At 37.1% G+C, this 26,571-nt stretch overlaps 1 protein-coding gene across 2 annotated transcripts in view; it reads left to right on the top strand.

The window, feature by feature from the left end:
- The window catches only part of LOC123553778 (putative helicase mov-10-B.1), a 63,777-nt gene that overhangs the window by 24,504 nt on the left and 12,702 nt on the right, over window positions 1–26,571 (top strand). For both annotated transcript variants that reach the window (XM_053525218.1, XM_053525217.1), the window contains exons 7-15: window positions 138–297; window positions 4,782–4,924; window positions 8,192–8,362; window positions 15,729–15,873; window positions 17,192–17,478; window positions 18,032–18,237; window positions 23,134–23,431; window positions 23,718–23,829; window positions 24,771–24,959. In XM_053525218.1, coding sequence (XP_053381193.1) covers window positions 138–297; window positions 4,782–4,924; window positions 8,192–8,362; window positions 15,729–15,873; window positions 17,192–17,478; window positions 18,032–18,237; window positions 23,134–23,431; window positions 23,718–23,829; window positions 24,771–24,959 — 1,711 coding nt within the window. The remainder of the gene's footprint in view (window positions 1–137; window positions 298–4,781; window positions 4,925–8,191; window positions 8,363–15,728; window positions 15,874–17,191; window positions 17,479–18,031; window positions 18,238–23,133; window positions 23,432–23,717; window positions 23,830–24,770; window positions 24,960–26,571) is intronic.

Raw genomic sequence — 26,571 nt, 5'->3', positions numbered from 1 at the left:
ATAGATTTCACCACAACTTGATTTTCATAACATCTTGCTGGTATTGGTCAATGGTTATCATTTATGAACAAAACTGGTGTTTGATTGGTTCACATAAATTTTTGACTTGACTTCATGTATATATGATGTACTTGCAGACGTGTACTTGCTTGTGACTTGAGCCCTGAGAATTACAGGTCAAAGTTTGATACTTTGTTGTGGACAGAAGAACTCCAGATGGAAGATGATATTAGGAGATATGACCTTATTGGTGTTGAAATGCAACTTGACAGGCATTCAAGACTTATGGTTTTAGAGGTTGTAATGAACTCTTATTTATATAGAAAATTGATATATGAATAGCTTGTCAAAACTGTAAACATATCACAGTTACTTACACCAGAAATGCTTACTTGAATATTAGCTTGATTATTCAAAGAATAATATGTGGTATAGCTATTCTACTCACCCTGGCTTCGGCTTTAACATCATACCTTGGTTAAAATTTCCAAAACTAATACAGATATTGAATTGAAACATCACATGTGTCTTCTGGGTTATAAAACTAGGTGATAGCATCAAATTCTATAACTCTGACATGCATTTTGGCCAAATTATACCCCCTTTTGGACATACGAAATCCTAGTAAAAGTTTTGCATGCATGTACATATAGCTATTATTTAAAGACATAATAGCTTTGAAACTTATTTTTTTCTTTTTCTAGATAATTAACCAACCAGACAAGATCAAGTCCCTTAACTCTGACATGTATTTTAGGCAAATAATGCCCCCTTTTGGACTTAGAAAATCCTGTTTTAAGTTTTGCTTGCAAGTTACTGTCTCCAAAACTAATATAGATACTGAATTGAAACTGAACACGTGTCTTCAGGGTTATATAACTAGGTGATATCATCAAGACCCATAACTATGACATGCACTTTGGCTAAATTATGCCCACTTTTGAACTTAGAAAGTCCTAGTTAAAGTTTTGCATGCAAGTTACTATCTCCAAAACAAATGCAGATACTGGAAACCCTTTAGATATTTTAACATTTAGGGTAATATTCCTGCTTCAGGGACAATTGGAATTGTTGAGCATTGGCTGTCTTATGGACAGCTCTTGTTTTAATGGAAGCTATGTGTACTTTAATAACTGTTACAGTAACCAGCAATTCAGCTATTTCTTTATTTCAGATTATTTAATGTCTTACATTATAGATTTTAAATTGTACATTAACTATTTAATTTCCATTCTCTCAGTGCCCTGTATGAAGTTTTCAAATTCTCTAACATAAATATTGATCCTTTAAAAGCAGTAAGTTTTCAGTGATCCTTAGTGTCAGATTTTTTTCACAATATTACAAATTAAAGATAAAATAATAACACTTAAAAAAAGATGTTGTCCATGTTTGCATATTTATTTTAGGACTTCTCAAGGAAATAACTAGCAACATTATGTAAGCGATAATACTTTATTCCAGGTCAACACTTCAACATACAAACAAGTTACACCAAAGGGTATTGAACAAAATTGTATATCAATCATATTAATAAGTGGCAGAAAAGGCCGCATGATATCAGGCCCACTGACTGACGAGCAAGCAAGCGCATGTTTTCAATAAATTGATTAAAATAGCAACTGCGGACTTGTGAAACTAGGAATTACGCTACGTAGTAATGGGCAAAACCTAGTTCACACTGTAAACTGACCTATCCGTTAACCGACATAGCGTAACACACTTTAAATCGACACAGCTGTTAACACACTATAACCGACCTAGCGGTTAACACAGTTTAACCGACCTAGCGGTTAACACACTTTAAACCGACCTAGCGGTTAACACTTTAAACCGACCTAGCGGTTAACACACTTTAAACCGACCTAGCGGTTAACACACTTTAACCGACCTAGCGGTTAACACACTTTAACCGACCTAGCGGTTAACACAATTTAACTGACCTAGCGGTTAACACACTAAAGTGTTAACAGAGCTAGCTGTTAGTATCACTTTAACAACAGACAAGCAACCAATGGTTCGATATACTGTCAACCGACCTAGCAGAATACATCACAACAACATACAACCGTAGAAAAAGTTGTCACACTTAAAACTGCCATAGTAGCATACATCTCTCCTGCTATGAAACTAACCCGTGTGTTGTAAAATTATCCCCGTTTAGTTGTATTATGACAATAACATACACATTATTAACAAAAATGTTAATCGGATTTAGGCAAAAGCAGTTAGGATAATTTAAGGGTGCAGACGACAACCCAAAATACGTAAGGAGCATTGTGACCATAGTCACCCATAGTACAGCAAGTTGAAATCTACAAGATCTCAATTATCACTGCAAAAACTGCCTTATCCACTCAAATGTTTGATTTAGGTAAATAACTCCTGGCAAATTTAGCATGTACATGTAGACGCCAAAACTTAAACTACTTAAGGAGCATTGTGACCACAGCCACCCAAGTTACCAAGGACAAGGAGCATTGCGACCGTAGTCACCCGTAGTATACTAAAGTTAAAATCTACAAGATTCAACGTATCAATGAGATGAATTTAGGCTTGAATTGGATAACTGATGGTAAATACACATGCTTACTCTATGTCAGTTGGAGATCCTTATCAGTGCGACAGAATCCTAAATTAATGTATATAATAGTTTACTTAATCTTAAAAGTTAAATCATTGCATTTATCTTTTCATTTTCTACTCAATACATTCAGAGGTAACAACAGAATCATAAGAAATAATGTTTCCAATTATATATAGAACTGAAACTTCGTAAAACATTTTTCCAGGAAAAGGATAAATATCAGAATGATTTCATATTCAAATCAGTAACTTTTTTTTTTTTTTTATAAAGAAGAATAGCATATTTGGCTACAGCCAATCTAACATGGTCCTAAAACATAAATATGTAAAAGTCCATCCAAAATATGTAACATAGACGGTAATGTGAATGACATGAATCAGAATAACTTATTATGAACAAGTTAGTTCTTCGTGGCATAAACAGTAAATAGTGCAATGAACAGAGATTAAGCAAAATAAAATCATGTACAAGTTTTATTTGTAATCCGCGCACCAAAACCCTAAAAACTCTTTGAGAGAAAAGTACGGGAAAGCGTTGGATTACATGACCTGGCTGACTATGCAATTTATATAACATATAAAAGTACATCAGTTGAATTTAGGAAACATTGATTACTCAAAGTTCATACTGCCCAAAGTTCATTGCACTATTTATGCAACTTTCAACATGTAAAAACAAAATATAGCTAATTCACACAATATAATCAGTATAATTGCAACTGAACATCCCCGAAATGAAGCATGGAATAATATTGTCACTGCTGAAAAAGTATTTTATGTTTATGTGAAGACCATTACTGAGACATCCCTTGATTAATTGTTCTTCGATATTAAGGAGCTGACCGCTTCTTGGTTTCCATTTGCGTAAGTCTATTGATAAAACTACATTTGAACAAACATCTTTCCAGTCTCGGCTTAATTACTTATATTAGTGTTTTCTGTTACACATGTTAGTGTTACAAGTTATTAAAACACTTTTGCAAACAATAAGTAATACATATTACTATAAGAGAGTATATTTATATTTCTCCTCTTGCTATTGTAATATTGTCATCTTACTCACTGTCCTGTCATGACATACTAAGCTAATGTCCTGGTAAGTGCCACTGCAGCTGATATTTCTTGAACAATTCCTTTTGTATGTCTCCTAGTTTTGTTACAGGCAATTACTGTTTGTTTGTGACAAGGCCTGTCCCAATAGACAAGGTGTGTCTAATTTGTATATAAGTTTTAGGATTCCAGCGTTTGTGAATTTTCCTGCTTTGTGAAATTGTGATGGATCAAATGGAAAGTTCATGTTAAAACAATTATTGTGACATTTGTAGCTGTTGTTAATTAAAGTCATTCTAGTTTCTAAACTTGTTGCTTTCAAGTTTCTATTCCACATTCCCAGAGGCTTTGGATAAATTTGATTTATACAATCCACTTGACTAGCTTAGTAATTTAGCTTGTATGTATATCCGTGTTAAACAGGCATCACGTAATGGTTTTAAATATTGTTTGTACTCCTTCCATTTGTGCTTGGTATACCATTTGTGCGTGGTATATTGTCCATTTTTATTTACTGACTGTTCACAACTTTCCTTCCTTACTGCATAAACAGCCTGAAAATATATAAAACTCCACCGGCAGTATACTGCAAAATACATGGATATTAAACATTGTAAATAACAAAATATGTCACCATACATGTACCAGCTACTCTACTAAAAACAAACTTGTTAAACTGATCTCGAATAATTTAAACTATGCTCCATACTATACAGAGACATGTAACTGCCAAACACCTGCAATCCCGAACCATTTAAAACGGATCAATTTTGCATCTTTTTTTATATATATATATAATATTAAAGGTTGCAAATGGTGACCTACTAGATATTCACTGACATGTACCACTAACAATATGACAAGTAAATGGCATGGCACCTAAATGGGAGTGGCGGGTGGGATTTTGAAACCATTTCATTTTCTGTTGGTTGTACACATGCCGACTATTGACTGACCAGTGGTCACACACTAATGATTACTGTATACGGAAAATGCCGAGTGTATCCAAATACCAAATTTAATTTGGTAACCTTGGATACACACCAAGCTTGATGCGCCAAAATAAATGTTATTATTTAATATTAATAAAATAATAAGTCTTATAACCAATATATGCATAAAATGTGATCCGTGATTTCTGTTAATAGGTACCAGGCCTCATGGAGAGACGCCCTTCAGTAATGAGGAATGACAAAGTGTACATTTTTGTTCATGGTGATAGGAAAATTCGATATGATGCTCATGTACATAGGGTTGAACTCAATGATGTCCATCTAGGTGTTGGAAGAAAGTAAGAAAAATAAAAAGAAATCAGAACAGAAGATTTTGGTTTGTTTTCTTTTTTTCATGAAATAGATATAGTTATTCAACCATACAATTGTCTTTTTTTTTCTGCGAGTGTTTCATATTTGGCACTGCTACAGGTGAACATACAGTTTGTTTGGCAGTGCCTTTATTGTCAGTCATTTTATAAAATTTATCTTGTGTGGCTAAAAAGGCAATGGGGAGAGGTTAGCGTAAAAGTCAAATGTTTTGTAATCTGCTCGTATTTAGAAAGTTTCTGCATTGTGACTCAGTGTGTTCAAAATGGCTTTTTTTTGGTCGAGACAAAATTACAATCAATATGTCTTTCATTGCGTTTGAGAAGCTCATGACAAGATCCTTTTTAGAACTCTTGTTTGTCTGTCTGTCCAGCTGTTCGAATTTGTGTTGTGCATATTAAGTATCTAAAGTATTTGACACACTATCATCAACCCTCACAGGATTTCTATCCGCATATGAAGTTAAGTACCTGTTGTTTTAATTGGGATTTCACATGGCCAGACCAGAGTAATGGCCTTTCACAGTATAAAATATGTTTGTCCGACCCTCCGAATTTGTGTCGTGCATATCTCAATAAGTACTTGACCCAGAGTCATGAAACCTCACAGGATTGTAATTCAGCATGTGAAGTTGTGCAGCTGGTGTTTAATCAGGGATTTCACACAGCCAGACCAGAGTTATGGCCATTGAAAGTCAAAAAGATGCATACAGTGAGTTAAAAATATGCATAAAAACTGCCTGAAAGTTTGTGTCACATGTATCTCAAAAAGTGTTTAACCAAGGATTTACAAAATGTTATAAAAATATAGTAAAGCATGTTAAGTTATGCACCTGTTGCTTGAGATTGTACTCAGCTAGGCCAGGGTTATAGCACTTGCCTTAGTAAAAAATATGCATAACAGGGCATTTAAGCTTGTGTCAGACAAATCTAAAAATTTAAATGACCTAGGATCATGAAACATTCAGCATATGAAATTATGCGCCTGAGGCATGTTTTGGATTTCTGTTAGGTAAGACCAGAGTGATGGCCCTTGATTTAGTAAAAAATATTCGTAAAGTGCATACAAGTTTGTATCGCTTGCATCTCAAAAAGTATTCGATTTAGAGTTATAAAACAGAGTATTTTTATATAGCATGTGAGTTGTGCACTTCAGGCATTCTGTTTATAATGTCACTCAGCCATACCAGAGTTATGGTCCTTTACTTAGTGAAAAATACACATAAAAGTTTTGTGTCACGTCATATCTTAAAAACATTGACATAGAGTCATGAAGGCATGTAGGAATATTATGCAGCATGTGAATTGTGTTGCAGAGTTTTGTTTTGGATTTCTTTCTACAAGACCAGAGTTATGGATCTCCACTTAGTCGAAATATGTATTTAGTGTATAAAAGATTGTGTTCTGTGTACCCCTAAACGTGTTTGACCTAGAGTTATAAAATAGTAGACAATTATATAGCATTTGAAGTTGTATACTTGATGTTCTGTTGACAGTATCACTCAGCCATACCAGAGTTATAGCCCTTGACCTAGTAAAAAATACATGTAAAAGTTTTGTTGCATATAATTGTCTTAAAAAAATAATTAACACGGAATCAAGAAACCATGTGCAGTGACATCAAGTGGAGGCACTAGTGTCCTATGGACATACATGTAGTGTCACATGTAGTTTATTCTGAGACAATTGGCATCATGTTGATACACAGTAAAATGCTGCTCACTTGAACATCAAAAGCTCGAGCGCCCTTGCTAGCTCAAGCAGTTGTTATAGTCTTTGGCCAGCTTTCAATGCTTTGACTGCTCTAAACCAATAACATTAATACTGCTCACCCCCTTGCAACTTCGAGCGATTATTATTTTACTGCCATGTTTATTATGCCCCCCTTCGAAGAAGGAGGGGTATATTGTTTTGCAGATGTCGGTATGTCTGTCGGTCGGTCGGATGATAACTCAAGAACACTTTTGCCTTGGATCATGAAAGTTGATAGACAGATTGCTCATAACCAGCAAATGACCCCTATTGATTTTGAGCTCAGTATTTCAAAGGTCAAGGTCACAGTGACCCAGAACAGTCAAACGGTTTCCGGATTATAACTCAAGAACGCTTAAGCCTATGATCATGAAAATTGACAGGAAGGTTGGTCATGACCAGCAGATAACTCTTATTGATTTTGAGGTCAGTAGGTCAATGGTCAAGGGCACAGTGACCCGGAACAGTTAAACGGTTTCTGGACGATAACTTGAGAACACTTGGGCCTAGGATAACAAACTTGATAGGGAGGTTGATCATGATCAGTAGATGACCCCTATTGATGTTGAGGTCAGTAGGTCAAAGGTCAAGGTCACAGTGGCCCGGAACAGTTAAACGGTTTCTGGATGATCACTCGAACGCTTGAGCCTAGGATCATGAAACTCAATAGGCAGGTTGATCATGACCGGCAGATGACCTCTGTTTATTTTAAGGTTAATAGGTCAAAGGTCAAGGTTACATTTACCCAGAACAGTAGAACTTTTGTATACAATGACCAAATACAGTTGAGTCCACTTAATAAGAACTCGCTTGATACAAATTTTCGGATTAAATGAACATAGTCCGAATTCCCCGGCCGAGTCCTTCTATTTTCTTTGTAAAATTATTTCGGTAATAGCGAACTCGCTTCATACGAATAATCGGTAGATACCAACACATTCTGGAAGTCCCAATAAGATTAAATATTATACTTTGACGTTCTAGTGTCGATACAGGTAGGCTGTGTCTTTCAAAATAAACTTTTATCCCTCTAAGAATGATTGTTATATAGTACAAGCTTCAATGTTGGTGGTGGATATAATTTGGCAATTTTAAAATTTAAATTAATACGTGTTTAAGTATGACTTTTGTTGAGTAATTTCAAAGTTATCTGAATAAATTAACTTAATCATTCAAAACTATTAACTACTTTCATATATCGGAATCTATCCACCGATGATACCGATGATAATGCCAAACTTGCTCAGACAAGTTTTCTGGTCATACGTTCATTAATACGAATTTCGTTTGATACGAACATATTTCTTAGGTCCGGATGAGTTCGTATAAAGCGAGTTTGACTGTAACTTCTCTTCCTGTGCAGTTACTGAATGCATCAAGGGGAGCATTTCATGTTCTACGAGCTCTTGTATATGAAATAATGATAATTATATATCTAGTTAAGATTGAACTGTTATTAATAGTATACTTCAACTTTCATTGTAGGTTGAAAGATGCCTGGATTCCTAAGATGAAATATGACATAAGATTTGACTTTGCCAGGTTCAATTTATGGGTTCAACATCGGGCACTGACTCAGTTCCAGTACGCAGAAACTATACTTTTTGCCTCTGAAAGGAGTACCTTTTCTCCGCGGGAAGAAAGGGTTCCAATGAAGTAACCTTCTTTATTTAATAATTTTCATTTATAATGAGTGATGCGTTCTTTTCCGTTTCATATAAAAAATAGTGTGACATTAATGATATAAATGTGTTTTATGAACACTGAACCACAGTTGAAAATCAATTAAACAAGTGCCATGCAGTACAAAGTCCCTTACTGGAAGGCACCAAATTTTCTTTGCAGCAGTATAACATATGATCTGTTATCTGTCAGTGATGTATAAACAATATTGTACTACGGTATGTATACAGTATGTTATAACAAAACTCTTGGATTAAAATTTCCATATACAAAACTGTACAGTTGTTGATTGTTTCATAACATTTGTAAATATAAAAAAGGTATTTGATTTCAGTTTCGATAGCATTTCATTTTGAAATTGTTAGGAAAATATGAGAAAAAATGTAAGAAATCATTATTTAAAAGGGAAATGATTCTATAGAAAATACACCAACAATTTTTGGTTGTGGGTTTATCCCGCTACCAAAGCTAAGGTGTATTTCTGACAATCATAGCATCTTTATTTTATTCCGAATCACATCCAAAGGATGTTCATGTGCTACACAAAATAGTCCCATTCATGAACAATGCAGATGAATTATCAATGAACAAGCAGTTCTTACTCAACCTGTATCCACTTACACTGACCATTTAGATTATATAAGATCTATCAATGATAAGGTATTCCAGCTCATGGTTACATCACAAGCTGGGTCAGGCAGAGTTCATCTTAGATATGAGGCACATTAAATTTGTATTTGTTTCTCATTCATGTATATTCACATTTAAACAGAAAATAAATCTACCAAAAACCCGCAACCATCAGACATTTCGAGGCTTTGATTTTTAATTGGATCCTTATGATACATTAGCTTATATGAAAATATTATACAGACTGGACAGGAAAAGATCAGTGTTGACTTTTGACCTTCAGGTGTGACCTTTACCTTCGCACTAGGGGTCTGGGTATTGCACATGACTCATTGTCTCATTATGGGGAACACATAAATATTAAATAAATAGTAATATTAAAATCCCTTCATTAATGACAGAGTTACTGACCAGAAAGAAAAAAAACAACCTATCGACCTTTGACCTCTGACAGTTACCTTGACCTTTGAGTTAGGTATAAGGGGTTTGCTTAAGACACATTGTCTCTTGAAGGCAAATATTTGTGCTAAGTAATATTAAATGCCGCTGATTTAGAATCACTTGCCCCTCACCAGTGCGGGTTTGAGCCTCCTCGGGGCATTGAATTTTTCATGTGAGCAAGCCATCCAGCTGGCTTACTGAAGGTTGGTGGTTCTACGCAGGTGCCCGCTTGTGTTAAAATTATGCACGGAGGGGCACCTGAGGTCTTCTTCCACCATCAAAGCTGGAAAGTCATCATATGACCTATAATTGTGTTGGTGTGATGTTAAACAAAAAAAAAAATATTTAAAAAAATCTGTTCATAGATGACAGAGTTATTGATCATACAGGAAAAAAGCCTATCGACCTTTGACCTCCAAGTGTAACCTTGACCTTTGAGTTAGAGGTATTGGTGTTGTGCATGACACATTGTCTTATCATAAGTTTGTTACTCAGAAACACTTTATGTCATGGCAATGTTTTACAATATGGTGTGCCATTAGTATGTCAGGTTCATACCACCAAGGTCTTGGACAAGGGCACTTAGGTTAGGGTTAAGGTCAAGGCAACTGTATCTCAACAAAACCAGTTTGTTTCCAATCAATAACTAGAGACTGCTTAGGTCTACAGTGGTCAAACTTCATTCGCTGATTGTCTTTGATTGGTAGATGACTCCTATTGTTTTGAGGGTTAGTAGATTAAAGATCAAGGTTATAGTCACATTGAAACTGAAAACAGTTTCCGCTCAAACCTAGAGAACACTTGCAGTCATCAAACTTTATAGGATAAATTGCCTGTAGAAGAGCCCTATTGTTTTGGGTGTTAATAGGGAAAAGGTCCAGGTCATAGTTATCTTCGGACTGAAAACAGTTTCTGATCGATCACTGGTGAACGCTTTAACCTAAAATTGTGAGGCAGTGATAACCTATGAAAAGTAAATGACACCAATTGCTTTTGGGGTCAGTAGGTTAAAGGTCGAGTTTTTGCTCAATAACTGCAGAATGCTTTTATCGACAGCCATCCAGCTTCAAGTAATGATTACATGTAGTCATTTAATGAAAAAATGTTATGGTCAAGAACTCCGCAACGCTTTGACGAACAAGTCATCAAATTTAGTTTGATTATTGCCTGTAGACAGGAAATGGACCCTATCAATTAAGGGATATAAGGATGAGGTCACAGTGACCTTTGGACTGAAAATGGTTTAGGATCAATTGCTCAGGTAACACTTTGGCCTCAATGATGGTAAATGACACTTTTTAAATTAGGGAGTCAGTAGATCAAACATCTGTCGACAGAAAAATGTTTATGATGACTGTCAGATGTAGTAAGATGGTTGCATGTGGTCAGTAGATGACCCCGGTTGATTTGTAGGGCAATAGGTCAAAGGTCAAGGTCATAGTGACATCAAAACCTAAAACTGTTCCCATGAAAAACTATAGTACAGTCAAACTTGATAGGATGAGTGCCTATGCTCAGCAGATGACCTCTGTAGATTTTGGGCTGATAGGTCAATGGTCAGATGGAAAATTGCTTTTGCTGAATAAGTAAAGATAGCTTTGGTCTACAATGGTCAGATGGTTGCCTATGATTAATAGGTAAACCATGTCAGTTTTAGGGTCAGAAGATTAGAAGATTAGAGATCACAGTCACAATGACCTTTTTACTGAAAATGGTTTTAAAAAAGTGTTTTACACAAAGTGATATTCTTGTACATAAATTTGAACAAGTAACCATTCTGCAAAACAAACTCAAGCACTACACTAAATATAGATTTGTCAAACATGTCTGGTTTCTATAAATGTGTAATTCAGTCCTCTTTACATTTCAATAAAATTGTGAAGTTATGAACTGTCTAACTGAGATACCAGGGTACTAACCACACTGCTCTTTGTAAGTGGTCATAAAATAAAACACTGTTTGATTGTATCAGTGAATATCCAAGACTTTGGACCTGACCTAGGTGATATTTACTTTAGTCTATTAGACTCGGTGAATATGACCTTGGTCAGGTCCGTAGACTTAGATTATTCACCTTATCAGCATACACTAACTGTTTATTTGTTTGTTTTAGTGTTATATATGTCACTAGAAGTGAGACAGTGTATATACATGTATTTTCTTGAGAGCACAAAATTATTACACTTTCATTTCAATGTGGTTATTAATGTTGAATTGAAGTGCTTTCCCCTCACCAATTTGTTCGAGCTTCACTCGGGGCATTGAATTCTTTATGTTGGGAAGCCATCTAGCTGGATTACAGAAGGTTGGTGGTTCTGCCCAGGTGCCCGCCCATGATGAAATAATGATGAGGGGCACCTGGGATCTTCCTCCACCATCAAAGCTGGAAAGAGGCCATATGACTTATAATTGTGTCAGTGCGACATTAACGAGTTACACCATTTTTTAGCTCCACTATTCGGAGAATAGGGGTGCTATTCTACTCGCCCCAGCGTCTGCATGAGCTTTCTTTGTTAAAAGTTTTTCAGCAACCTTTGTTTTTATACGCCCGAAGGGACATATTATGTTATGACACCGGTGTCCGTCTGTCCGTCCGTCCGTTAGCAATTTCGTGTCCGCTCTAACTCTTGAACCCCTTGAAGGATTTCAAAGAAACTTGACACAAATGTTCACCACATGGAGACGACGTGAAAGGGCTTGTTTTGGATGATTAGCTTCAAGGTCAAGGTCACACTTAGGGGTCAAAGGTCATATGAGTGTGTTTCGTGTCTGCTCTGTAACTCTTGAACTGTTTGAAGGATTTCAAAGAAACTTGGCACAAATGTTCACCACATGAGACGACTGACTGCGAAGGCTTGTTTGGATGATAGCTTCAAGGCCAAGGTCAACTTAGGAGTGAAAGGTAAAATATTTGGTTCGTGTCTGCTCTATAACTCTGAACTGTTGAAGGATTTCAAAGAAACTTGGCACAAATGTTCACCACACTGAGACATGTGAGAGCATGTTGTTTCGATGATCGCTTCAAGGTCAAGGTCATACTTGGGGTCAAAGGTCATAATATGACTTTGCTTGTTTTTGCTCTGATCATCTCTTGAACTTTGGAGATTTTCTAAAAATTGGCCAGACAATAGTTCACCAGCATCTGAGTGTGATGCAGAGAGCATGTTTTTGATGACTCGCTTCAAGGTCAATGTCACACTTGGGGGTCAAAGGTCATATATGACTTTGCTTTGTATAAATTGCTCTGCATTGCAGTGCTCTTGTTTTTTTATTTGGCAGATCCCTTTTTTGTTCTCTTACAATAATTTGTTATGCCCCCAAAGGGAGGCATATTAGTTTTCAACTGTCCGTCCGTTCGTTTGTTCATTCGTTCGTTCGTTCTTTAGTTCGTTCATTCGTCACAATGTTAACTTTTTGCATGAAGGCACTTTACTCGCGAACCACTGCACACAGGACCTTCAAACTTCACATGCTGATAGTACTTATTGAGTACACCACCCCTACTGACTTTGGGGTCACCAGGTCAAAGGTCAAGGTCACAGGGGCCAACGTTAACTTTTTGCATGAAGGCACTTTACTTGCGAACCACTTTACCCAGGACCTTCAAACTTCACATGCTGATAGTACTTATTGAGTACACCACCCAACTGACTTTGGGATCACCAGGTCAAAGGTCAAGGTCACAGGGGCCAATGTTAACTTTTTGCTTGAAGGCACTTTACATGCCAACCACTTCACCCAGGACCTTCCAACTTCACATGCTGATAGAACTTATTGAGTACACCACCCCTACTGACTTTGGGGTCACCAGGTCAAAGGTCAAGGTGCTGCGGGGGCATTTGTCACCATTAGTGACAGTTCTTGTTTTTGTATTACTTCCCTTTTTTATAAATAGCTTATTTTGAAGCTTTTTTATTATTGGCCATAGGGAAAAACTGAGACCACTTTTCTGTGGTACAACATGGATGGTACCTCCAATTTTTAGGTGTATTTTGACATAACTTTACCTGATAAAAATTGTTTTGTGGAATTTTATTTTGAATTTCCTCTTTTTGTTGTTCCTGTCCTTTGGGCTTCAACAGTCAAGTTCTTTCAATTTTGCTCCCATCCTCTGATGTAACCCTTTTGGCGTATATTGCCCCGCTTGGCGGCGCTCTTGTTCTTTGTTACTATTGCTTATATCTTACTGTAACTTCACATTAACATTGTTCAGCATGCAAACAAAGTATGTGCAGGGGCTGGGCCCATTATACCAAAGGTCAAGTTCACCAAGATGTTACACTTAGGTTATTTTTAAGGTTAATATTTTTCGGCAACCTTTGTTTTTCTGTCATATCTTTGTTACTATTGCTTATATCTTACTGTAAGTTCACATAAACATTGTCCAGCATACATACAAAGTATGTGCAGGGGGTGGGCCAAGGTCAAGGTCACCAAGTTGTTATACTTGGAATTATTTTCTTGTTAAATTTTTTTGAAAGCTTCGTTTATAGACATATATTTTGTATGTAAGTAGAGGTCTCTTACTGAGACATAAATTCATTTTACTGTCAAATTGCCAAATAGTGGAACACGCTGTCTTACAGAGAATACGGATGCACTTAAACTACCTAGACATTGCTGTCATAGCGAAGTGGTAGAATGTCTGCCTTATGTGTGAGAGGTCCTGGGATCGGGTCTGAGTCAGAGCTTAAATATTTGCATTCTGTTACAGCATGTGTTTTAAGGTTTTCAGACTGTTTAAAATGTTCTATATTTTCAGTGAACAGTACAATGGATCATTGTTTAGCAATTCAGATCACTGTGGAATGTGAAATGAAATACACCTAATTTAAAATAGAAAATATCCCATTTATTATGTTCCTTTGATGTTTCTGCTCTTCATGTCCAAGAAGACTTGCATTTCCTTGATCACATAATTTTCTTTAATATGAAAATATTAAATGCTTATAACTATACACTTCTGGTTAAAAATATTTTAAATATATCTTTTTCTTGAGAAATATATGGACATTTGCCTGCATTTCAAAGCTTTTTACCTATGTTTAAAAAAATAGGTACTATCTCTAAATTTTGACATCACTTGACAATGTGTTTTATGACATGTCAGTGCATACTGATTTCAGTGCAGTGCTTAGACTGTTCTGGATATTATTTTATACCATGTTGCTCACTACAGACCTGGAGTGGTTTTTCTGCACATGTCACAAAATCATTATAATCGGAGGGCATGGCAAAAATACGCAAATTATTGTATGTCTGCACACATTTACTGTTCATTATGTATTATATACTGACTAAAGGTTAGGGTTAGGATTACCTTAATTACAAAATAAATACATTAAAGATACTCATTATTTCAGTGGCTAGAATCCAGTTTATACCAGTGTCTGTAATATATCACAGGCACTCCAGGTCTGTTTTAGGTCTCAGTCTTATTTTATATGTGTACATGTATAACAGATAAGCCACATTTTTATGCCCCCGAAGGGAGGCATATAGTTTTTGAACCGTCTGTCGGTCGGTCAGTCTGTCAGTCTGTCCGCAATTTTCGTGTCCGGTCCATATCTTTGTCATCGATGGATGGATTTTCAAATAACTTGGCATGAATATGTACCACAGTAAGACGACATTATGCGCGCAAGACCCAGGTCCGTAGCTCAAAGGTCAAGGTCACACTTAGACGTTAAAGGTCATTTTTCATGATAGTGCATTTGTGTCCGGTCCATATCTTTGTCATCCATGGATGGATTTTCAAATAACTTGGCATGAATGTGTACCACAGTAAGACGATGTGTCGCGCGCAAGACCCAGATCCGTAGCTCAAAGGTCAAGGTCACACTTAATCATTAAATGTCATTTTTCATGATAGTGCATTCGTGTCCGGTCCATATCTTTGTCATCCATGGATGGATTTTCGAATAACTTGGCATGAATGTGTACCACAGTAAGACGACATGTCACGTGCAAGACCCAGGTCCGTAGCTCAAAGCTCAAGGTCACACTTAGACATTAAAGGTCATATTTCATGATAGTGCATTGATGGGCGTGTCCGGTCCATATCTTTGACATTTATGCATGGATTTTAAAATTATTGGGCATGAATGTGTACCACAGTAAGACGATGTGTCTCGCGCAAGAACCAGGTCCGTAGGTCAAAGGTCCTTAACTCTAACATCGGCCATAACTATTCATTCAAAGTGCCATCGGGGACATGTGTCATCCTATGGAGACAGCTCTTGTTTTAAATCTTTGATAACATTTGCAGGCCATGGTATGATAGAAAATTGAACCCAGAGCAAACGATAGCAGTAACTAACATTGTGCAGGGAACCAGTCGGCCCGGTCCATACTTGATCTTTGGTCCACCAGGTACCGGCAAAACTGTAACTGTTACAGAAGCTATTAGACAGGTATTTAATATATGAACTACAAATAAGTATTGACTTCATGTATTATTAATATATCGTATAACTTTTGTATATATTATGTTGATATTGTAAACGTTTTTGTCACAGTGAAGCTGTCTTGTTGAATTTCCATAGACAAAACAGAAACTCTTTTGATATATTATTTGATAGCAGCTGCATAATTATATTACAAATAGCTGTGTACAAGTTAACGATGGTCATTTAATGGAAGATTCTCTTAAAACTTATTGTGTTTACTAAATTTTGAGGTTTGAAATAAAAAGCTATTAATGAAGAAATTACAGGTGATATTTCATTGTTTGAGGAGCAATTTCTTTTAGGACTGTAAAATGTCTGTCGTCAGTCCATCTGTTGTCTACAGTTCTTTAAAGAATTGGCACTATTTCAAAATAATCCCAAAGAAATTTAAAATACAATGTAGAAAAACACTTTGAATGACTTCTTTTCATGAACCATCTGTTTGATCTTCCCAAAACTCTCAATGAGTAGTTCTGCTTGGGCCTCCGTGGCTGAGTGGTTAAGGTCACTGACTTAAAATCACTTGCCCCTCATCGATGTGAGTTCGAGCCTCACTTGGGGTGTTGAATTCTTCTTGTGAGGAAGCCATCCAGCTGGCTTACGGAAGGTCGGTGGTTCTACCCAGGTGCCCGCTTGTGATGAAATAATGCACAGTGGGGCACCTGAGGTCTTCCTCCACCATTAAAGCTGGAAAGTCGCCATATGACCTGTCATGTGTCGGCGCGACGTTAAATCCCTTGCTAGAGCAAAATATAAAATTCTTAACACAATTTCTTCTCATGAACCTCTTAATGGATTTTCACCAAACCTAATTCGTAACAATCTCAGGTTTATTCATTTGCTTTCACTAAGTCCATTTAAGAGCTCAACAGACCAAAAATAGATAAGTCTTTTAGCAACTTCTTCTCATGAACCCTTTGCTGCATCTCCTCGAAACCTAATCTATAGCATCCTTCAGTCCATCTATCATGTCCTGTCCTTGCCTGGTGGTAATCTTCTTGTAGGAACCTATTGACCCAAAACTGCAAGAGCCAGCTTTAAAACTCAAGTGAGCGATCCACAGCTGTCATGGTCTGTCTTCTTGTTTAGGTGTTTGCTTCATACATGTATTTGTGTATACTAAGTGAAGTGTGATGAAACCAATTGTATATTTTCAAGAACCTTAATATGGAAATGAATATCATAGGAAAATGTTTGTCCTGCATATTCAATGGCGGGGAGCAGAAAACAACATAAATTTCTTTATTTTGTCAGCTGAAATTGGATATTTTTTAAATTGAAGGTGTACCATTGCCAACCAGATGCTAAGATTCTGGCTTGTTGCCCTGAAAATACAGCTTCAGACTTTCTTATGAAGAAGTTGATCAATCCACAGCAACCAGGTGTTGTCAACAAACGTGAAATCTTCAGAATGTATGCAGTATCAAGACCTTATATCAGTGTTCCACAGGAGATCAAGGACTCTAAGCAGCTGAATTATGATGATGAAGAAAGGGATTTTTTCTATCCAGCAAAAACTGAATTGAAGAAATACAGAATCCTTGTTATGACACTAAGCACAACTGGAAGGTTCTTTGCATTACATTCAGAACTAAACTTTCATGAAAAATGTCTCTGATGTCCTAATACTGATCAATAATTATATAGGGAAGCTAGGAGCCTCTGTTGTTGCATGGTTAAGGTCCAGGGCTTAATCTCTTGCCCCTCACTGCTGTGGGCTCAAAAGCCCACTTCTCTCAGGTGAGGAAAGCAGAAGATTGGTGGTTCTACTCTGGTTACCATTTGTGTGCCTGAATTAATGCTTGAAGTGGCACCTAGGTGTTGTCTTCTGTTATGAGCAGCTAGAATGTCACCATATGACCTTATCTTTTGTCGGTGTGATGTTAAACCCAGTGAAAAAACAACAACAACAACAAAACAAACAAATCCTTGACTTCTCTTACTTGCTCTGTACATTGAGTTTCACAATTCCTCCCCCCATTAATATTTATTTATTTACAGTTCATTTTGATGTCAATTTGCAAAGTAAAATTTGCTTAGTGGAATCAAAGCTGTTGATATGGATTTGAATTTGATAATTTTCTTTGAAATATTTGGCATTGTAATGTTTTGTTTGTTTTAGGTTAGTGTCAGCATCATTTCCTAGAAATTTCTTCACCCATATATTCATTGATGAAGGAGCCCATGCCATTGAACCAGAGTGCATTATACCTATTACAGGTCTACTAGATGCTCGCACACAGGATTGTGGACAACTAGTGATTGCTGGAGACCCAAAACAATTAGGACCAATTCTTAGGTCTCCATTTGCATTGAATTATGGTCTTGGTATGGTCATTATATTTACCTTATTAATCCTATACTTGTCTCTCTGGCAATTAGTCAGTTAATCACTAAATGTGGACTTTGAAATAGAATTAAGATAAAATTTATTTTAGAAACCAGGTACATGCAAATAGATATAGGTTGATATGGATAGTATTTTTAGCTCACCTGTCACAAAGTGACAAGGTGAGCTTTTGTGATCACGCGGCGTCCGTCGTCCGTCGTCCGTCCGTGCGTGCGTGCGTCCGTCCGTCCGTAAACTTTTGCTTGTGACCACTCTAGAGGTCACATTTTTCATGGGATCTTTATGAAAGTTGGTCAGAATGTTCACCTTGATGATATCTAGGTCAAGTTCGAAACTGGGTCACGTGCCATCAAAAACTAGGTCAGTAGGTCTAAAAATAGAAAAACCTTGTGACCTCTCTAGAGGCCATATATTTCACAAGATCTTCATGAAAATTGGTCAGAATGTTCACCTTGATGATATCTAGGTCAAGTTCGAAACTGGGTCATGTGGGGTCAAAAACTAGGTCAGTAGGTCTAAAAATAGAAAAACCTTGTGACCTCTCTAGAGGCCATATTTCTCAATGGATCTTCATGAAAATTGGTCAGAATGTTCACCTTGATGATAACTAGGTCAAGTTCGAAACAGGGTCACGTGCCGTCAAAAACTAGGTCATTAGGTCTAAAAATAGAAAAACCTTGTGACCTCTCTAGAGGCCATATTTCTCAATGGATCTTCATGTAAAATTGGTCAGAATGTTCAGCTTGATGATATCTAGGTCAAGTTCGAAACTGTGTCACGTGCGGTCAAAAACTAGGTCAGTAGGTCTAAAAATAGAAAAACCTTGTGACCTCTCTAGAGGCCATATTTCTCAATGGATCTTCATGAAAATTGGTCAGAATGTTCAGCTTGATGATATCTAGGTCAAGTTCGAAACTGGGTCATGTGCGGTCAAAAACTAGGTCAGTAGGTGTAAAAATAGAAAAACCTTGTGACCTCTCTAGAGGCCATATTTTTCAACGGATCTTCAGGAAAATTGGTCAGAATGTTTTCCTTGATGATATCTAGATCAAGTTCGAAACTGGGTCACATTGGGTTAAGAAATAGGTCAGTAGATCTAAAAATAGAAAAACCTTGTGACCTCTCTAGAGGCCATATTTTTCATGAGATCTTCATGAATATTGGTCAGAATGTTCACCTTGATGATATCTAGGTCAGGTTCGAAACTGGGTCACGTGGGGTCAAAAACTAGGTCAGTAGGTCTGAAAATAGAAAAACCTTGTGACCTCTCTAGAGGCCATATTTCTCAATGGATCTTCATGAAAACTGGTGAGAATGTTCAACTTGATGATATCTAGGTCAGGTTCGTAACTGGGTCATGTGTGGTCAAAAACTAGGTCAGTAGGTCTAAAAATAGAAAAACCTTGTGACCTCTCTAGAGGCCATATTTTTCACGAGATCTTCATGAAAATTGGTGAGAATGTTCACCTTGATGATATCTAGGTCAAATTTAAAAGTGGGTCACGTGCCTCCAAAACCTAGGTCATTAGGTCAAATAATAGAAAAACCTTGTGACCTCTCTAGAGGCCATATTTTTCAATGGATCTTCATGAAAATTGGTCAGAATTTTTTATCTTGATGATATCTAGGTCACTTGCGCTCAAAAACTAGGTCACTATGTCAAATAATAGAAATAACCACGTCATACTCAGTTCAGCACTGGGTCATGTGGGGATAGGTGAGCGATTCAGGACCATCATGGTCCTCTTGTTTACTTAACTCTTTTTTGCTCTCTAGTTAAACTTTGATATAGTGATGGATCATCTATAAGAGATTTTTCGTTAGACCATTTGGTTTTTGAAATCTTAAGACTGTAGCACCAAATCTTTATAAGGTGATGGCATATGGTCAGTAGATAACCGTTATTGTTTTTGGAGGTTAGAATGTCGGCAGTCAAGGTCACGATGACCTTACTGGAAACTGTTTATCAAATAATAGCTGGAGAATGCTTGGATATATGACCGCCAAATGTCATAGTATTATTGCCTGTGGTTAGTACTGTTGAGTGACCGTCAGGCTTAAAATGGGTTTCCTATCTGGTGGATGCTTGGTCAAAGGACTTTCAAGCATAAGTGGCTGATTACATAGGACTTGTAGATATAGTTTTGCATGTCAGTTGGTAGAAGTTCAAATTCACAGTGACAATGAGACCCAAAATGGTTTCCAATCATAACTGAAGAACGATTGGGCCTACAGCTATCCACATTAATAGGATAATTGCACGTATTGGCTGTTAAGTCATTTTGTCAAAGGTCAGTGGTCAAGGTCACATCATTTTTAAGACTCATTTAAATACACAATTTTCCTTGACATGTCACATGAGGAGATATGTATTTAACAAACAGCTCTTGTTAATCCCCCGCCGTGGCGGAGGGATTATAGGAATGGTCTGCGTCCATCCTTCCGTCCGTCCGTCCTTCCGTCCTTCCGTCCGTAACAAATTCGTGTCCGGTCCATATCTCCTAAACCCCTTGAAGGATTTTCATGAAACTTGGGTCAAATGATCACCTCATCAAGACGATGTGCAGAACCCATGAGTCAGCCTTGTTGGTTCAAGGTCAAGGTCACAACTCAAGGTCAAAGGTTTGAGCCTGCCATTTTGTGTCCGCTCTATATCTCCTAAACCCCTTGAAGGAATTTTATAAAACTTGGGTCAAATGATCACCTCATCAAGACGATGTGCAGAACCCATGAGTCAGCCATGCCGGCTCAAGGTCAAGGTCACAACTCAAGGTCAAAGGTTTGAGCCTTCCATTTTGTGTCCGCTCTATATCTCTTAAACCCCTTGAAGGAATTTTATAAAACTTGGGTCAAATGATCAACTCATCAAGACGATGTGCAGAACCCATGAGTCAGTCATGCCGGCTCAAGGTCAAGGTCACAACTTAGGGTCAAAGGTTTGAACCTTCCATTTTGTGTCCGCTCTATATCTCCTAAACCCCTTGAAGGATTTTCATTAAACTTGGGTCAAACGATCACCTCATCAAGGTGATATGCAGAACTTATGAGTCAGCCATGTCAGCTCAAGGTCAAGGTCACAACTGAAGGTCAAAGGTTTGAGCCTTCCATTTCGTGTCCACTCTATATCTCCTAAACCCCTTGAAGGAATTTTATAAAACCTGGGTCAAATGATTACCTCATCAAGACGATGTGCAGAAATTATGAGTCAACCATGCCAGCTCAAGGTCAAGGTCACAACTAAGGGTCGAAGGTTTGAGCCTTCCATTTGGTGTCCACTCTGTATCTCCTTAACCCCATGAAGGGTTTTCATCAAACTTCAATGGTCAAATGATCACCTCATCAAGAACTCATGAGTCAGCCATGTCAACTCAAGGTCAAGGTCACAACTGTAGGTCAAAGGTTTCAGCTCTGTATCTCCTAAACCCCTTGAAGGATTTTCATGAAACTTTGGTCAAATGATCACCTCATCAAGACGTTGTGCAGAATTCATGAGTCAGCCGTGTCAGTTCAAGGTCAAGGTCACAGCTAAAATCAAAGGTTTTACCCTTTCACTATCCATAGCAGTGGCGGGGGATTTAGCTGTCTTTCAGACTGCCTTGTTCAAATTGTTTCTGTATACTTTCTTTATAGAGATAACTTGCTAGTTATGTCTCCCACATGTCATTGTCGGAGACATTGATGTAGTGCTGTCTGTCAGTTTGTCTGTATGTAACAAAGTTTGACCATGCAACTCCTTCGACACCACAACGCAGATTTGCACCAAACTTAATAAAAGTGATCTTTGCCATGCCTAGTAGTGCATATTGTTGGCATGATACGTTTCAGTGATTTTCAGTGGAGTTCTTGATTCATCAAATTTTATGATTTGTTCACACCTCTTATATTATTAGGCAGATTTCCACGAAATTTTACAGGAAAGATCAGTGCAAAACTTGACCTTGCATTGGATTGGCATGTTACGGTTCATTGATTTTTAGAAGAGTTATGGCCTTTTACTTGTCAAGTTTTATGATATTTTGGTTATTTCTCTTTCACTATGTCTGTTAATCATTACTGTCAAGCCTACCTTTGATTCATCAAATTCTGTAATGACTGTGCTACTTTTATAGCACTGATTAAGATTCCACCAAACTACACAGGAGTGGCCAGTGCCAAGCATAGTTGTGTGTTGTTTGAATTTTATAGTTCAGTGATTTTCACTTGATTTATGGCCCTTAATTTGTGACATTTTACAGTGTCTCCCTGTTAATTGGTGGAAGACATACAGGTGGTTTTTTTTGGAAACAGTCTCTAATTGATATTGATAAGTATATATATTCATTGGTTGCAAAGGTCAAAACATTGATATTTGCCAGTAAGACTAATTTATGTCTTGATGTTTTAAAAGGAGAAATTATCAGAATTCTTTCTCTAGACATCAAAGTAATCAACAGATTATTGAGGAGAAATGAGCCGTGCCATGAGAAAATCAACATAGTGGGTTTGCGACCAGCATGGATCCAGACCAGCCTGCGCATCCGCGCAGTCTGGTCAGGATCCATGCTGTTCGCTAATGGTTTCTCTAATTGCAGTAGGCTTTAAAAGCGAACAGCATGGAGCCTGACCAGACTGCGCGGATGCGCAGGCTGGTCTGGATCTATGCTGGTCGCACACCCACTATGTTGGTTTTCTCATGGCACGGCTCAAATATAAAAAATGATTAATAACAGATGGAAAATGAAGCAAAACTGTAATATATCACAGTCTTGTTGTTTCAAAATTTTAGACAAGTATCAAATTGATGTTATGTTATGATTTAGAGGAATAATTATTGTAAATTAACATTTAATGTGTCCCTTAATAGCTTATTTATTTTAGATGCAATTCATTTACAGAAACATCTGTTTTGGAACGGTTTATGGACACGATATCCGAGTATCACAGGTTAGAGATATCTGGCTACAATTCAAACTATGTTACAAAACTTATACGTAACTACCGTTCACACGATGCGATCATCCACGTACCACGGGAATTGTTCTATGACGGAGTGCTTGATGCGTGTGGAGACAGAATGATACTTGAAGCGATGCTGGGTTGGGAACACTTGCCAAATAAAGAATTTCCTGTGATATTTCACTCTGTGTTTGGAAATGACGAAAGAGAGGAATCTAGCCCTTCATTCTTCAACAGGTATATGATGTACTTTTCTTACAGCAGTACCTTTGTAAATTAAATGTCATATGAATTAAGTCGAATAAATAGTACTAAACCCTACTTTTGCACCAAAGAGTAAGCCCAAATGACAATTTAGACAATTTGATGTTATTTCCGGCTTTGTCTATTTAACTATACGTGTGTAATTTATGTAAGTTAGAAAGGAACCAGTCTTTTCATGTAGTAGAAAGTTAAATATAATTTACAGTTTGCTTTATCTCCTTGACTGATTTTAATTAGGGTAGTTTTTATCATCTTACAGAGATGAGATCTCCCAGGTAGAGAAATATCTGGATTTGTTACTGACTGAAAAGAAAGGAGGACTGAAGATTAAAGCTAAGGATATTGGTATTATATCGCCATACAGAAAACAGGTATTTAGAAATAATTATATAATTACAGTTTTGATCCAAATTCCAGGTGAGAGCTGAAGTTGTATTAGAATATTTATCGACAGGTGCCATGTGTTTATAGAAAACGACATAGAACATACGTGTTTGATTAAACAATATTCAATTTGGTACAATAATATTAAGGGCAGTATTTTCCACAGATTGCACGTGAGATATTACATCATTCCCAATAAAGGCGTCATTCAAAAATTGATATCAGATTTCAATAAGAATGAAGCGTGAATTATGTTTTTTCTTGATGTTCCAGTTTGGTTTATATAACTCTGTCAACTATTGTGACTGAATTTTGGCCTCTTTTGCCTAACCTGTTTGTCATATGGTTTTTAAACTTTGATCACTTGTTAACCATTATAGTCTAAATACGTAGGCAAGACTACATAATTAGGACAAGGACTTTAGCTCAGTTATGGCTCTTTTTTGACAGAAATAAGTTAAGTTTCGCATACTATTCTATATTTTGTCTAAACTGTTTGACATATGGCTTTGAAATTTTGAACACTTGCTTGCCATCAAAGACACGCATTGCCATATAGGGCAAGACTTATCCAAATCCACAAATACAGGTACATTGTTTATCTTGTCTATTTTTCTTCTTTTGTCTGAAAATCTCTGGTAATATTTTGACCCCATACTTCCATCAGTTCTTCGAATTGTTGAGCGCGCTGTCAACAGACAGCAGTTGTTTTTACACTGACTGTTCCAAGGCATTGCCCAGTTACGTTCCTTTCTGTGTGTTGGTGTTGTGTTGCTCATAATATTCTTGAAACTTGGCTTATTTAGGTAAATGCACTTCTCTTTTAAAGCTTGTACTTGTGTTTATTTTTCTTGTGGAAACATAATGGCACAAATTAATTTCAGGTATAGATAATTTGGACACTGTTGCAGCTATTGACTATTTTAAGGTTGAAAAGATACGTAAGATGGTTGAGAAGAAGAAGTATGGGACAAGGGACGAGAAGATTATGGTAGGGTCAGTGGAGGAATTCCAGGGTCAAGAGTGCAAGATCATTATCATATCAACTGTTCGGAGCAATGCTAATTATGTTCAGATTGATCTAGACTATCACCTCGGATTTGTTAAAAATCCAAAGGTTTGTAATACTTTATATTTGATTTATTGGAAGCATATGTTATGACTTCGTCGGGCTGTCCTTCCGTCCTGCAATTCTTATCCGGAGTATTTCACAGATCTGCTTTTTGTCTGGGGTATTTTTCTGCAACCACTGGTTAGAATTCATCAAAACTTCATAGGAAGCTTCACTCCCAAAAGGAGATGTGCATATTCTTAAACAACTTATTGCTCGTTGATTATTCAACATTAGTATTCTTTAGTACAATTCTTGTCTGTAGTTTTTCTCAGCAACCACTGGTGGGAATTTAGCCAAACTTCATGAGAAGCTTCATTATTAAGAGATGATACTGGTATGGTCTTCCTTTTTGTTCTGGTGAGATGATTTTTCACAAGTTATTGCCCTTTCAGTATTCAGCATAGTATATCCTCTGCAACCACTAGCTATAAATTCATCAAATCTTCACCTCACTTCCAAGAGAATGTTTGTATATAGATGTTTAAATTGCCTTTATGTTGCAGTAGGATATTTTTATTGCCTTTTGATTATCCAGCATTAGTAAATTAGTACCATTTCATGTCCAGAATATTCCTTAACATCCACTGGATGGAATTCATTGAAACTTAATATTTATTATTTGGCATAAATGTTTACCTCAGTTAGACGGAATATCACGTGCAATCCCCAGTCCCCTATCTCAAAAGTCAAGGTCACATTTAGCCAGCTCGCTTAGCTCAGTAGGTAGAGCGTTGGTCTACCAATCAGGGGGTCTTGAGTTTGATCCTCGGGCGGGGCATATGTTCTTTGTGACTATTTGATAAATGACATTGTGTCTGAAATCATTAGTCCTCCACCTCTAATTCATGTGGGGAAGTTGGCAGTTACTTGCGTAGAACAGGTTTGTACTGGTACAGAATCCAGGAACACTGGTTAGGTTAACTGCCCGCTGTTACATGACTGAAATACTGTTGAAAAACGGCATTAAATTCCCCCCCCCCCCCCCCCCGCCACACACACACACACACACCCCCCAAAAAAACACAAAATAAACAACAATAAAGGTCACATTTAGGGGTCAGAAGTGATAAAAGATCTTAGGCTATAATTTTGACATGCATTGATCAATCTTTTTTTATTTGGCAGATCCCTTTTTTGTGTACTTTTTAGCTCACCTGAGCACAAAGTGCTCGGGGTGAGCTATTGTGATCGCTCACCATCCGGCGTCCGGCCACACTTCCCTTTAAACAACATCTCCTCCAAAACCACCAGGCCAAATTTGATGAAACTTCACAGGGATGTTCCATGGATGGTCCTCTTTAAAAATTGTTCAAAGAATTGAATTCCATACTGAACTCTGGTTGCCATGGCAACCGAAAGAAAAAACTTTAAAAATCTTCTTCTCAAAAACCAGAAGCCCTAGAGCTTAGATATTTGGTGTGAAGCATTGCCTAGTGGACCTCTACCAAATTTGTTCAAATCCCCAGGGGTCACTTGATTTTACATAGGAAAATCTTCAAAAAATTTCTAAAAATAAACCAGAAGGCTTAGAGCTTAGATATTTGACATGCATTCTCATCCATCAGATGTTAGTCAAAGATCCCGAGACGAACCTCTGATTTATTTCTGTCGTTTA

The sequence above is a fragment of the Mercenaria mercenaria genome, chromosome 15, assembly GCF_021730395.1.
Source record: "Mercenaria mercenaria strain notata chromosome 15, MADL_Memer_1, whole genome shotgun sequence".
NCBI classification, from domain to species: Eukaryota; Metazoa; Mollusca; class Bivalvia; order Venerida; family Veneridae; genus Mercenaria; species Mercenaria mercenaria.
This window is presented reverse-complemented; position numbering and strand designations above follow the sequence as displayed.